This window comes from Arachis duranensis, chromosome 6 (assembly GCF_000817695.3).
Source record: "Arachis duranensis cultivar V14167 chromosome 6, aradu.V14167.gnm2.J7QH, whole genome shotgun sequence".
NCBI lineage: Eukaryota > Viridiplantae > Streptophyta > Magnoliopsida > Fabales > Fabaceae > Arachis > Arachis duranensis.
Window position 1 is genome coordinate 72495450 of NC_029777.3, and position 13474 is coordinate 72508923.

The 13474-nt window shown below is 37.7% G+C and overlaps 1 protein-coding gene across 1 annotated transcript; it reads left to right on the forward strand.

Annotated features, from left to right (window-relative positions):
- Window positions 1-7813: 7813 nt before the first annotated feature.
- On the forward strand, window positions 7814-11572 carry LOC107494060 (uncharacterized protein At5g41620). The gene is made up of 3 exons (XM_016115092.3): window positions 7814-8677; window positions 8863-8988; window positions 9765-11572. The coding sequence occupies exons 1-3, from the start codon at window positions 8204-8206 to the stop codon at window positions 11175-11177; spliced, it is 2013 nt and encodes a 670-aa protein (XP_015970578.1). The 5' UTR covers window positions 7814-8203; the 3' UTR covers window positions 11178-11572.
- Window positions 11573-13474: the final 1902 nt, after the last annotated feature.

Consider the following 13474-nt stretch of genomic DNA (forward strand, 5'->3'; position numbering starts at 1 on the left):
TCAGATTTTTGCTCAGGACCCTCAATTTCAGCCAGAAAATACCTGAAATCACAGAAAAACACACAAACTCATAGTAAAGTCAAGAAGAGTGAATTTTAACTAAAAACTAATAAAAATATACTAAAAACTAACTAGATCATACCAAAAACATACTAAAAACAATGCCAAAAAGCGTATAAATTATCCCCTCAGTCGGCTTCTTGGGAGGCAACTGGCTTGAAGAACCCTCCCCAAACGACTTATTTGACAAGTTCTGGGTAGCTACCACCTTCTTGGCCTTCCGAAAAGACTTCTCGAATCTGAAGATTTCGCCATTTCTGAAGGAAAAGTCAGAGAATAGTTATAATAATAAATAAGAGCAGAACTTCAAATCAACACAAAGGACATTCTTCACAAAATAAGAGCTCGAGTACTACCTAGCTCGGCACGGGGGAGGGAAGGATATCCTAGAAATCTTTTTGTATCCAGATGAGCAGGCTTCCCCCAGTGCTCCTCTAAAACATTCACAAAAGCTTGTTCCACCTCATCTAAACTCTCCCAAGAGTATTTAAGGACTATAGGCTCTTTTTGCCACTATAAAGGAAATATCGGCTCATCATTCTCATCCGAAAAGAAAGGGCGAATGCCCTCAACAGCTCGGACTTTAAAATAGTAATTTTTAAAATCACGAAAAGACTCATCATACATTGAGAAAACTTTCTTCCCTTGGGTAGCTCAGAAAGAGATCCAAGAAGCTTTCTTCTTAGCCACTCCAGGTTTGGTAAAAACAAACAGGTAAAGGAAAAGAGACTGGGAAGGATGAACACCTAGTTCTCGACACAACAGCTGAAAAATCTTTATAAAGGCCCAAGAGTTCGGATGAAGTTGTGAAGGGGCCACATTGCAATCCCACAAGAGCTCGGTCTCGAAGGTAGTAAAAGGAATGGTAATATTCAACTGGGAAAAGAAGTAGTCGTAGGCATAAAAGAAAGGTTGTTCTGCCTATACTAAAGGAGCAAAACTAACTCTCTCCTCGGGGTCAAGCGACACTAATTCATAATTCTTCTCATTCTCCCTACGCTCATAGATCTTATGAAATTGCCTAAGTTTCTCACAGTACTCAAGGTCATCTACAGTAACATACATCAGGACTATAGAATCTAGCCAATCGGCCATACCAGCAGGGACTTTGGTGAACATCTCGACAATATTTTTACGGGAAGACATACGGCAAACTACACCTACAGAAAAGGAAAATAACAAGGGGTCACTACCAAAATAACTCGGACAAAAACAAAGAAGCAAGGAACAGCCAAACAAACAGCAGGTATGGCAACAAAAGGGCACCCCAAGATTCACAAAGAAGATATCGAACCAGCACCAAAAAGTCCAGGGACACCCTTTGGAGGCAGCAAATGCAGAAATACGACAAATCAAAACCCTAGACCTCTAAAAAAAAGTAGACATCAGGAGGAAACAATGGAAACCTAAGTTCGTACGTTCCCCCAAAATAAAGCAACGAAAAATCATAACTTTGATCAAGACAAAGACATGCAGTCTTTCCAGAAAGGTTCAAATTTTTTCAAAAGAAACTCAATAAAGATCAAAACTTTGCGCAAAAAGATAAGCATGCAACAGCAAAGCACATATCAAGATGACTATTAAAAGACACAGAAGAAGGAAAAACACCAACCTGTGATGAAGAGAGAGTGATCGCGATGAAGACACAGCAAAAACATGAACGATCCACACCAATGAGCGCTTCAAAAAGTCAAAGAAAGTAGGAAGCTTGGGGGCAAAAATCGAAAGAACAAGAATCAAAGAAAGGAATTTATTTTCTGGAGGAAAAGCGAAAGCGAAGAGCAAGCAAGGGATTATAATTTCAAATAAAAGAGAGGGAAGAAGAAACGGCCAAAGGGATAAAAGAGCCAATTAATAAGGTTTTAAAGGCGCTTATATACTCCCAAAACCTCTTGAGAAATGAGCACAGCAATAAAGGAGCAAAAAGGAAAAAATGCTCTGTATTTTTAAAATGGCATTTAATAAACACGAAACTTACAAGAGAAGAAGCAGACTGGACAGATGCTTGAACACGACTTCTTCCAAGGGATCGAAGCCTAGACACACGACCTCATGAGGAAGATCGAAGCTCAAGCAGGGGCACTATTCATACCCTGGACCGAGCTATAAGCTCCGGGTTGAACAATGATGAAAACGACCGACTTGTTCTAAGGTTGGTCCCCATCTAACCTCTTCATAAAGAGCTCGGCCAAATCACTATTGAGGCCCAACAGGCTCAGAGCAGAAGATCACAGCCTACCTGAAGGTAGCTGGCCAAAAGATAGGTGATCTCACCCATAAAAAGATAAAGATAAGATAAGATAAGTTATCTCAAGGGAGGTCACTCAACACTACTATAAATACACTAAAGCACCCATGTATAACTCATACTCTGATTCTACAAAAAACCTGCCTAAATCACGTGCTAACTTAAGCATCGGAGTCTCTTGCAGGTACCACCACCCCCTGGTGAACGAGGATCAGTAGCGTCTCAAGCTCCAAACAAGTCAGACACGTCAGCTCCGATCACACAAGAAGATTTCATCCGAAATCGATCTCAACGTTTCAGGTAACTCTCGAAACAATGGCCAATTTGGATTTCTAGGTGCATCTTTACAAATCTTGTAATAATGCCCTTTTCTCGCCACACTTGCTACAAGTTACTTGGCATGACCTCCTCGTTTTGTTTCCAATGACCATTTCGATTGGATCTTTTATTCTTCTAATCTTTGGCCAGCCAACTAGATGTACAATTGTGGGAGGGAAGGTTGTTGCATAACTTGTGGGAATCCAATACTCTTCACTGTTCACCTGTTGAATTACATAGGAATATGTAGCTCTGACAGCATCCATAGTTAGTGACTTATGTACAAAGTCTTCTAGTTTGTATCCCATGTTTTTCAATCAAGAAATTGCAGTAGCTACATGCTTTCATGGAAGGCCTACATAATTTTAGACAAAACAAAATCCTACGTGAATATATACATTTTTGACACAATTATGATAACATTATACAAAAAAAAGTACCTATAAGTTGCCACACATTATTACATGTGCAAATGTTCTCTTTGAGATTTATACCAAGCTTGTAGGAATTTTTCTGGATTTCATAAATAGCTTTGTCACTGCCTCCACTCCACATTGCATTCCATTTGTTGCTTTCATGCATAATAACTTCTTTGAACTTGATATGTTGTACAGGAGCCAATTTACAATTATATTTGGTTAGCTTCCTCTTATGATTAGTCATCTTTCGTATTATATAGCATCTCAACTCCTCACACATGGTTAATATTGGCTTTCCCCTATAACTGACAATCGTGGCATTCCATGTCTCACACATATTGTTGGTTATGTTGTCCACCTTTAGACCATGATTGAAGTGTGATTTTGACCAATATGATGGATCAAACCGAATCATATGCTCTGATATTTGCCTACTTCAACTTTTCCATGTTGCAGTTGAATTGTACCTAGGTAGTTGATGGTTTCGGTGGCTAAGAGAAGGGGGGTTAAATCTTAGCCCCTTTTTCACTTAATAACACTTGCTGGTCTTTGAAACAACTTCTGGAGACTTTTTGATTTTTGTCTCGTACCCAGCCACGAGACTTTTTCTTTTTATCTTGTGACCCGGCACGAGATATTTTTCAATTTTATCTCCTGTGCAGCAGAAACAGAAATGGAGTAGAAGAGAGAGAAAATTACACCCAAATATATCCTGGTTCAGCTGCTAAGTCAATGATGGAATTTCACTATAATTATCTTTGATTACAAATACCAATTCTCCCTAGGAATTACCCTTCCTATCTAGGACAAGTCCAGAATCTATTCCCAAAACTGAACTTGACTTGGTAACCCACCAAACTTTCAACTGCTAAGTGCTAACCCAACCTGCAAGGGGATTCCCACAGAATCATGAAACACAACATAGATGTACAAAGGAACTCTAAGGACATCTATGGCTTTTTTCTTTTAATTTTGCACTCTCTACCTTTTTCTGCTTTATGGCTTTTCTTACAAACCTCACTGTTTGTCTTTTTCCATGAGACTCAAGACAGACAAAATTAAACAGAAAATTACAAAACAGAATACATTGAAGGAGAAGAACATATGTCAGCTTAGGTAGCTCTGAGAACTCTGTGCCTTGCACTATCACTCCTTACTTCAAGCCCTGACTGTTCTCCCTATTTATAGAGGAGAAGCCTCCACGGTTGAAACCAAAAGAACCAAGCTAATCTTCTTCTTCTTCATGCAAATCGGTTTGGCCAGAGAGAGAGGAGAAGTAACCAAATGCAATAACCAACATGCAATTATCTCTGGTTCTTCCTTGGTCACTAATAATCATCAATCTGAGCCTTCCATCTTGCCTTGCACTCCAAGATGGACTTCTAGCCCTTGATGCTTCATGATGATGACAGATTCATCTGCTCCATCCTCTGCCTCTTCCATCACGTAGCCACTATAGCTACCTCCTGTGGTGGTTGAGCAGAATCAGAGACAAGCTATCCCTCCAAGGATCTTCTTCCTCTGACCGAGATCTTCTCTTTCATTTTTGGTATGAAGAAGCTGAGATCGCTTCATCAAATCTTACCTTTCTTGGTTAAAAATCTTAGCCACAACATACTTTTTATTTTCTTTTTCTTGCCATCATTATAATGGTCTTGTTGCTTGTTTCTTCTTCCTTTCGGCAGCTAGCTTTAGCTTCCATGCCTTCTCTGTTGAAATGACCAAAGGAGAAGAAGAGAGAGTAGAGAGAGAAGAAAGTAGAAAAAGAAAAGCTATGAGTGTTATCACAAATAAATTAATTAGGTGCAACTCTCCATGCTTTGTGTAGTAGCGTGTAAGCTACACTTAATTGCCATCAAATCACTTTGACATTTTCTCTTTCATGTTTCCAAGGTAATTAACTCAAGCAAAGAAAATTTTGAAATTCACCACATGATGGAAATGGAAACCGTTGGAAGCATGAAGCAAAAATATTTGCTTTCTTTCTCAATTGGTTTCGGACCAAGCAAGCAAAATAATTTGGGCTCATAGTAATGATTGAATTCTGGCCCAAATAATCCTTATTTTCTTCATAATCAACTTCTTCTATAAGGGGCTTAACAACTTTAGTACGGGTTGGCCCACTTCTATCTTATCCAAAATCAAATTGGGTCTTACTATCACTAATTTCACTACTTTTTCCACCTTTAGTGGGCCTTGAAGTAGCTCTAACATTACCACCCCACCACTTGGACTAAAGTTGGGCCTAGTATGTTTCTTCCTTTTGTTAGCATACTTCCTTAACACAACTTTCTTCTTCCCAATATTGATACCAGCTCCATTACCAAAATTTGCTTGTAGCCCGCCATCTTTTTCCTTTTCTAAATTCTCAACTTTCTTCTTTTTATTACAACAAATATGGCCTTTAGCAACGCCAAATTTTGCAACACCTTAAAACCGTTCTCTTAGATAGTTTTAGACAACAATTTTTTGTAGTATTACTGTTGAATTCAATTTTTCATTATTTTATAGAAACAAATTAAAACCGTTCTCTTTGACTATTTTAGAGAACGGTTTTATAACCATTACCATGATTTATTTTTAAGCAATGGTTTGTTTTTTGTTGTTTAAAGAATTGTACAAAAGAAACGCATTAAAATCGTTGTCGAAATGCTACACTTTAAAACTGTTCTATTAGATGGTCTTAGACAACGGTTCTTACAGTGTTGCTGTTGAAATTCATTTTTTCATTACACTATAGTAACAAAACAAAACCATTCTCTTTGACTATTTTAAAGAACAATTTTACAACCATTACAACAATTTCAGAGATGGTTAAGGCTCCGTGTAATTTCAGAGAACGAAGAAGGAATTTTTTGTCATTAAGGAGTGAAGGTTCATTTTACATTCTCTCCCAATCTATCAAATGACGTAGTTTTAGTGAAATTACTAGGAGCAAAGTTAGGTGAGCAGGATATTTGTCAGTCCAAGTTGGCACTTAACGTGTCACGTAGATATACTTTGTTAAATTTGAAGATAAACTATTGACGGAAGAGTTAACTTGTTTCATGGAGTTAATTGTTAGGGGGTTGCACAGGGATTTAATATTTTATGAGAGCTTAATTGTTTTTGATGTAATTGTTAGAGGTTGTTTAAACTTTTTCTCTATATTTAATTCTGATTTAATTATTAAAGACGTTTGATAAAGTGGCCAGTGGAATCTCCATGATGTATTCTCTATCATGCCAATAGAAGTCAGGCAACATTTGGATGCTTATAATCTGAATTTGAATATTGGGAAGAGTGTTGGTTGGTCTTAGTGTGTGGCATCATCTAGGCTATACTCAATTAGGAGTGGATATAGTTGGCGAGTCAAAAAAAAAATTTGATTGGGATAAGCATGATAATTAGTTGTGAGTTTGACAACTGCATATTCCTGAAAAGTATAAGTTCTTGATTTGGCTCAATCTTTACAATGTTGTCCACTTGTCCCTACAATGAAGTTTAGATTTGGTTGTTGCATAGTTTTATCAAGCACTTGTCATCGCTATCAGGATGATATTAAAACCATGTTTCATTGTTCCTAGAGTGCCCCAGTGTCAAAGAAATCTGAAATATTTTATGCTTGTATTAGATCACTCAGATTCACGTGGTTAACTTTATAGAGTTGCTAGGAGTGGAGATGCTTTTATTTTCTTTTCGACTATCTGGTGGATTTAGGGAAGCAGGTTATTTAATTTAGATGATTCTTGGAATACTAATAAGATAATTCCTAACTCAATAAAGAAGCTACACACCATTTTTACTATGTACCAATCCTTATATGCTTTCTCACTTTATTTGTATTGGATTTTTTTTAAATTGAATTGTGATGCTAACTATTTTATACTTATTAGTTATTTTAATTTTGGTTGTATTCTTCATAATTAATGGATATTGGTTGAAAGATTACAGTAAAAAAGTAAAAATTTGCAGTGTTTTTTTTACTGAATAGTATATCATTTTTAAATGTTTATGTTTAGTTTAGAATAATAAATTTTAGGAGGTAATTGACAAAACAGACTATTTTAATGTTTTTTTTAATGAATCGGAAGATGTTTGATAACGATATTTTGAAGTGAAATTTGACAAAGCATATATTAAAAATCATTGATTAGAATTAAAAATTCTCTATTATTTTATTTCAAAAATGCACAAATAATATAACAAATTTTATGGCAAAAAAACCATTTTTTATGTGAATATTTATTTGAATGGATTCAGTTCTAGAATCAATTTCAATATCTAATAAACCTAAATATAAACTCGGCCAATTAATTTGAATTTGTCTTTTCTTTATTTTTTTCTTTCTTGTCTAGTAAAAAAAATATTAAAATTAAAATATACCTTAAAATGCGTCTCTGTTTATATTCTTGACACCAATAGAAATATCTATTTTTCGTGCATGCTGTAATTTGCATGCCCTTCGTAACTCCAAGAAATCAAGGACGGTGATCGTGCTATTATGCTTTTTTTTTTTATAAAAATATTAAAAAATTATTAAAATTTATTATTTTTTATCATTAATTTAAAATATAAAATAAAATATATTACTAAATTATTAAATTAAAAAATTAAATTAATAACTAAATAATAACAAAAAGTAATAAATTTAAATGATCACTTAGTATTTTTTTTTAATTTTCCGAAATAAAAAGTCCATAAAAAAGTCTAGGCTACAGTCTAATCAAACTCTATATTCCTAAACCTCAACAGAAGAGCCAGGTCACTAACTCACTCACTATGAAGGGTCAAAGTCAAAGTTGTGCGTTGAGTTAAGGGATGCCAACTGCCAAAAGCAGCATACATGTTGTCACCGTAATAATACCATACCCTTTCTCCGCCATCAACCCACATCGGATTCCGACGCGGTCACATTCCACCACTCATATCCCGGCACGTGTCCAGAACACCATAGCCTTGGCCGCGTAGGATCGCTCCCCACCCTCTCTCTCTCTCTATTGCTGCGCTCATCAAATCTAGCGCACTAAGCTTAAGCTACTATTACTCAGTAAGTACTAAACCCACGCAAAACAGTCTCGGAAACAAAGAAACTAAAAAGTAGGAAGAAGAGGAGGAAGGGGAAAACCACCAAAAACGACACCGTTTTCGCATGGTAATTACTAATTAAGGGTTCGTGATGCCGAGGCAGAACCGAAACGTGGACATGATGATGATACCTGGTAAGATCAGAAAACGAGGTTGCTCGTCATCGGCGTCGTCATCCTCCTCCGTGCTCCATAACTACAGGTTCAAGAGGGCCATACTCGTCGGCAAGAGAGGCGGATCCACCACCCCCGTCCCAACCTGGAAGCTCTTGGCGTCGAGATCTCCGGCGGCATCGACTTTTCGTGCACTCGACTCCCCTAAGTACCCGCCGTCGCAGGCCGGCGGGGGAGGAGTGAAGGCGAAGCAAGCACCGGTGTCAGCGAGGAAGCTGGCGGCGACGCTGTGGGAGATGAACGAGATCCCTTCGCCGAGCGTGAGGGAAATGCAGCAGGGAGATTCGAAGCTGAAGAAAGAACTCAGAGCGAGAGAAAAGATTGCGAGGTCCATGCGTTCTGGTTCTTTGCCTCCTCACCTGTCTGATCCATCGCACAGTCCTGTATCCGAGGTGAATACTGAATACTCTTTTGTTTATTTATTCATTTATTTGTTCTTGCTATCTTGAACGTAATTACATGTGGAGCATGTTCAGAGACCAGAGTAGCATTAAATGGCTACTATCTTGTCATTATATATTTAATTTATTCTTACGAAGTTTGTGATTTGCTTGTTTATTTATTTATTTTTGGGTAGAGAATGGATCAATCTGCAACTGGTAGCCGCCATAGGAGAACTCCATCTGTTCCTCAGAGGCCACCTAGGCTTTCAGAGCACCATGTTGGCCCTTTGGATTCCCTTAGCAATGCCAGTCTCATGGAGGTATCTTTGTACCAAATTATGATGTGGTTCTCTTGTCTTAAATGTTTTTTACTCCCTAAATCCTAGCAGTGACGCAATTGTGCATTAATTTGATGCATCCAGTTCATTAATAGTTCCATGGGATTGCTAAATCTAAATGAATAATACAATTGCATCACGACATGTGAATTGTGATTAAGCTGAACTCATGTTTAGTTTCTGTACTGGACTGCCCAAATCACCAAATTAAATATCGAAATTAAGTTACATTTTTCATTTCTTACTTTGGATATTGTTTTAATTTTGTCTTAATGTCTTGACATTTATCTCTCTGGGCTCTGCCATGTAATGACTGATGCCTCGTCAATTTAGGAGCATAGTACACCCCTTTTTTCAGAGCATAAAACAATTTTACTGGTTACAAACTTACCATATTAATATTCTGGGCAGGTGCCAATGATTTTATGCAGATGGTACCTTGTTGATGAGTGATGACCTACCTTCAACTCTATTTTATTACATCTCCTAGTTTTACTGTGGATTTTCTGATAGATCAGCAATATCTCTTCGTGATATTTATGTTTTAAAAAATTATAGCATGCTAGTGAACCCTCCTCTTCGACTGTACCCTTGGCATAAAACACCCTGTCTTGCACATGCCTATTTGAATAGACAATTGCAAGCATTATGTATGCCCTAAGATAATTTAACTTAGCTTTTTGAGAATTAAAAATTCTGCAGAATAATATGTGGTGTTCACTTTTTTATCTTATAGATGCATCTTGGTTTTCTTGCAGATTGAAACCAGATCTCGAGCACAGACTCCTGCTTCATCTATTGTTGGAGTTAAAACACGTTTAAAAGATGTTAGTAATGCTTTAACAACATCCAAAGAACTGCTCAAAATTATAAACCGCATGTGGGGACATGAAGATCGCCCTTCCTCCAGTATGTCGCTTATTTCAGCTTTACATACTGAGCTGGAGAGGGCTCGGCTGCAGGTCAATCAGCTAATCCAGGAACAGCGCTCGGATCAAAACGAGATAAGTTACTTGATGAAGTGTTTCGCTGAAGAAAAAGCTGCTTGGAAGAGCAAGGAGCAAGAAATTGTTGAGGCTGCAATTGAATCTGTTGCAGGCGAGCTTGATGTAGAGAGGAAGCTTAGGAGACGGTTTGAAAGCTTGAACAAGAAGCTTGGGAGAGAACTGGCTGAGACCAAAACTTCCCTTCTTAAGGTGGTGAAGGAACTAGAAAGTGAGAAGAGATCAAGAGAAATTATTGAACAAGTATGTGATGAGTTATCAAGAGATGTTAGTGAAGATAAATCCGAGATAGATAAACAAAAGAAATTGTCAACAAAACTTTGTGAAGATGCAGAGAAAGAAAAGGAAATGTTGCAATTAACTGATATGTTGCGTGAGGAGAGAGCTCAGAAGAAACTCTCTGAGGCAAAATATCAGCTTGAGGATAAGAATGCAGCTGTTCATAAGCTCAGGAGTCAACTTGAAGCCTTTTTGGGAAACAAACAAGTTAGAGAAAAAGGACGCAGTTCCAGTCACTTGATTGATGACGAAATTGCTGCATATCTGGGCAAAAGCCGATTCAGTTCCCATCATACCGAAGATATAGAAGATGATGGTGGAGAGGTTGACGATGGAGTAGAATGTGAGGAAGAATCTGCTGAAAGTGATCTACATTCTATAGAGCTAAACATGGACAACAACAAGAGCTTTAAGTGGAACTACCCTTCTGATGGCAGATTTGATCCAAGAAGATATCCAATTGAGGAAGAAGTTAAAGGGAGGTCTACTACTGTGAGAGCTTCAAGAAGAAGCACATCTCTGCAAAGGAGTATATCAGATGGAGTAGAACGGGTAGTCCAACCTGAGAAGCTTCAAAATTCAGGAGATGGAGTAGACTGGGACAGGTTTTATGAACTAGAGAAGCAAGCTCAAGGAAAAGGTTATGCTGATGAAATGCAAGGCTATAAATCAGTAAAAGGCCTAAGGGATCAAATCTTGGCTGGTTCCCGGCCCGTATCTTCCAGAGGTTATGCCAGTCCAACTCGACAATTTTCACAGCCCTGGCCATCACGAGACCTCACAAACAGCTTCCATGAGAGACCTCCTCTAGTTCAGGGCAATGGTCTAAAATCAAGGTTAGGGGAAGCCAGGGTTGAGGGCCAGAATGTAAGGAAGTCCAAAAGATGAGAAAATGCATGTATACTCGTCTTTACACAATGCCTGGCTTTCAAAGCTGAAAAGCGATGCTGTTATGACTGATGCTTCTTAAAAATGAACCATAGGCCCTAGTACCTGCTACGTAGAGGCCAAAAGAAGCTCTTCTCCTTTGGGAATTTTACTTTTTGTTGATAGCCGATGGCTTGCTAATATTGCAGCACTCGCTGCTAGGATTTTCATTTGACCATATACTACTCTGATATGGTGTGGTGTTTGACTGTGTGTAGAGTTTAGATCATGTGTCATCAATATAACTGTCAAGTCCTTTGTCATGTAATATATGCTGAATGTAATTGAGAATGTTTTGTTTTGTTTTCTTCTATATTACGGGACCACTTTGCCTCCCACTTGATGCTTCAGTTCAATGAGTGAGGATCCAAATGATTTGATTTTGACATTTTCTTTGAAATAAGGACGAAAGAAAGAGAATATTGAAAGAGAGGTTTCAACGACGATTTGCATATTTTTGCATTAAAAATGAAGCATGTCAAAATGATTTTAGAGGCATAATTACGACATTTTGTTTTTTAAAAATGTTATATGCATACAAAAGGTCAATCACCAAATTAAATCATTTGCATATAACCTTTACTTGATGAGGGTGAGCATCGGGAACCCGTCCGAGCCAACAGTTGAATCCTGTGAGAAAGTTAGAGAGGTAGAGATTAGAGTTTTAGGGTAAAGTTGATCATACTTGGAGGGACGACCACATCCCCTTTTATGTGTGTTCGTCCTCTTATCTTAGAAGATCTTATCCTTTTGAGTTTAAAAGGTGGTTAGGAGTATCTGGATGGAGGATATTCCAAGATGGTTAGTGTTCATATCCTAACCCACAATTCAAAACCAGATCCAAGATAACCAAATCCCACGTTAGAGAGTCACTCTTTCTATGCGTCCGACCACATTCGCCCGACTTAATATGCGTATTTTAACTGCACCTACAAACATGCTCATATATTCAAATACGAAGATCTCAATAATCCCTAGATGAAAGGGGGAGTAATAACCACCCACCATGATATGTTGATAAGTTATAGAACGATAACTTATCTTTTCTACTATAAATATCCTATCAAACTCGAGTATTTCTCAACTTTAACTTACATAAAACCTGCTTAAAATATTTGCTATCTTAAGTATCGAAGTCCGTTGCTGGTAACACTCCCATTCCCACCCAAAGAATTTGGACGACCTCATCACACCGAAGGAGATGTCAGCATCATCACAAAAGAAGTTTGGACCTCATGTTCAGGCCCAAATCACCAGATTCAAGTAACCATAAGAATAATGGCGTTGTTGTCGGAAACCTAGAGATTAACACCCAACAATGGCGAATAATTACCCAGAAGATGGATACACGACATCCAAATCAGAACACCGAGAAAAAAAGAATAGATCAACGATGATGGGGCACTCATTATCCCTCCGAAAAGAAATAGAGGGACCGAAAAAGGAAGAGATGGGAACGACTAAGGAGGATGAAGACCGGGATCAAAAGTCGATAGACTTTGAGGTTAAGGAAATAGAGACGCGATAGAACTAATGGGTTTGGTCCATGGACATCAAGGCTGGCTAGAGCAGCTCGAGGTTGAGCTAGAGCTACAACGTGAATTCGAGAGGTAAGACGGCGTAGGGAGTTGGAAGATAAATTGGCAAAATTGGAATCTGACCTCAAGGGTAAAAGATCTTGGGCTAAGGGAGAAATCACATCCTTGGGGAGTTGACGAGAGTTAAATACCGGTTTAAAAATTTTCACAAGTTTGAAAGTTTAAGTTCATTGTAGCTCTAAACCGAAATTCAACACTCCTCAAAGTTTAGTGAAAATGTCACAAATTCAAAATAATGACCGGGAGTTTAATCCTGAGTCATTCTCGCTAGAAATTGCTATCAAGTACTCAATTATTAGCTATGAAAAAAAAAGATTGTGATCATAGTGGGGTGGAGGAGTGATACGAGATTTTACAATCTCACATAACTACTGGCAAGTGTACCAAATCGCATAAAGTAATACTATGGTAAGTGGGTTATCGTTCCCACGAGGATTAAAGAATTAAGCAAGCAATGATTGGCTAAGTATTCTAGTTAGACAATTCATAATTTCGTGATGAATAATTGATAATAGAAGCATGAAATTTGAATGACTTAAGCACGAAGTGAATGAAAGCATTAAAATGACAAGGAAGTAAATAATGGAAATGTAAATTGCTGAGAATTTTAAATTGCAAGAATGTAAATTGCTGAGACTGTAAATTACAAGTAATTAAAAC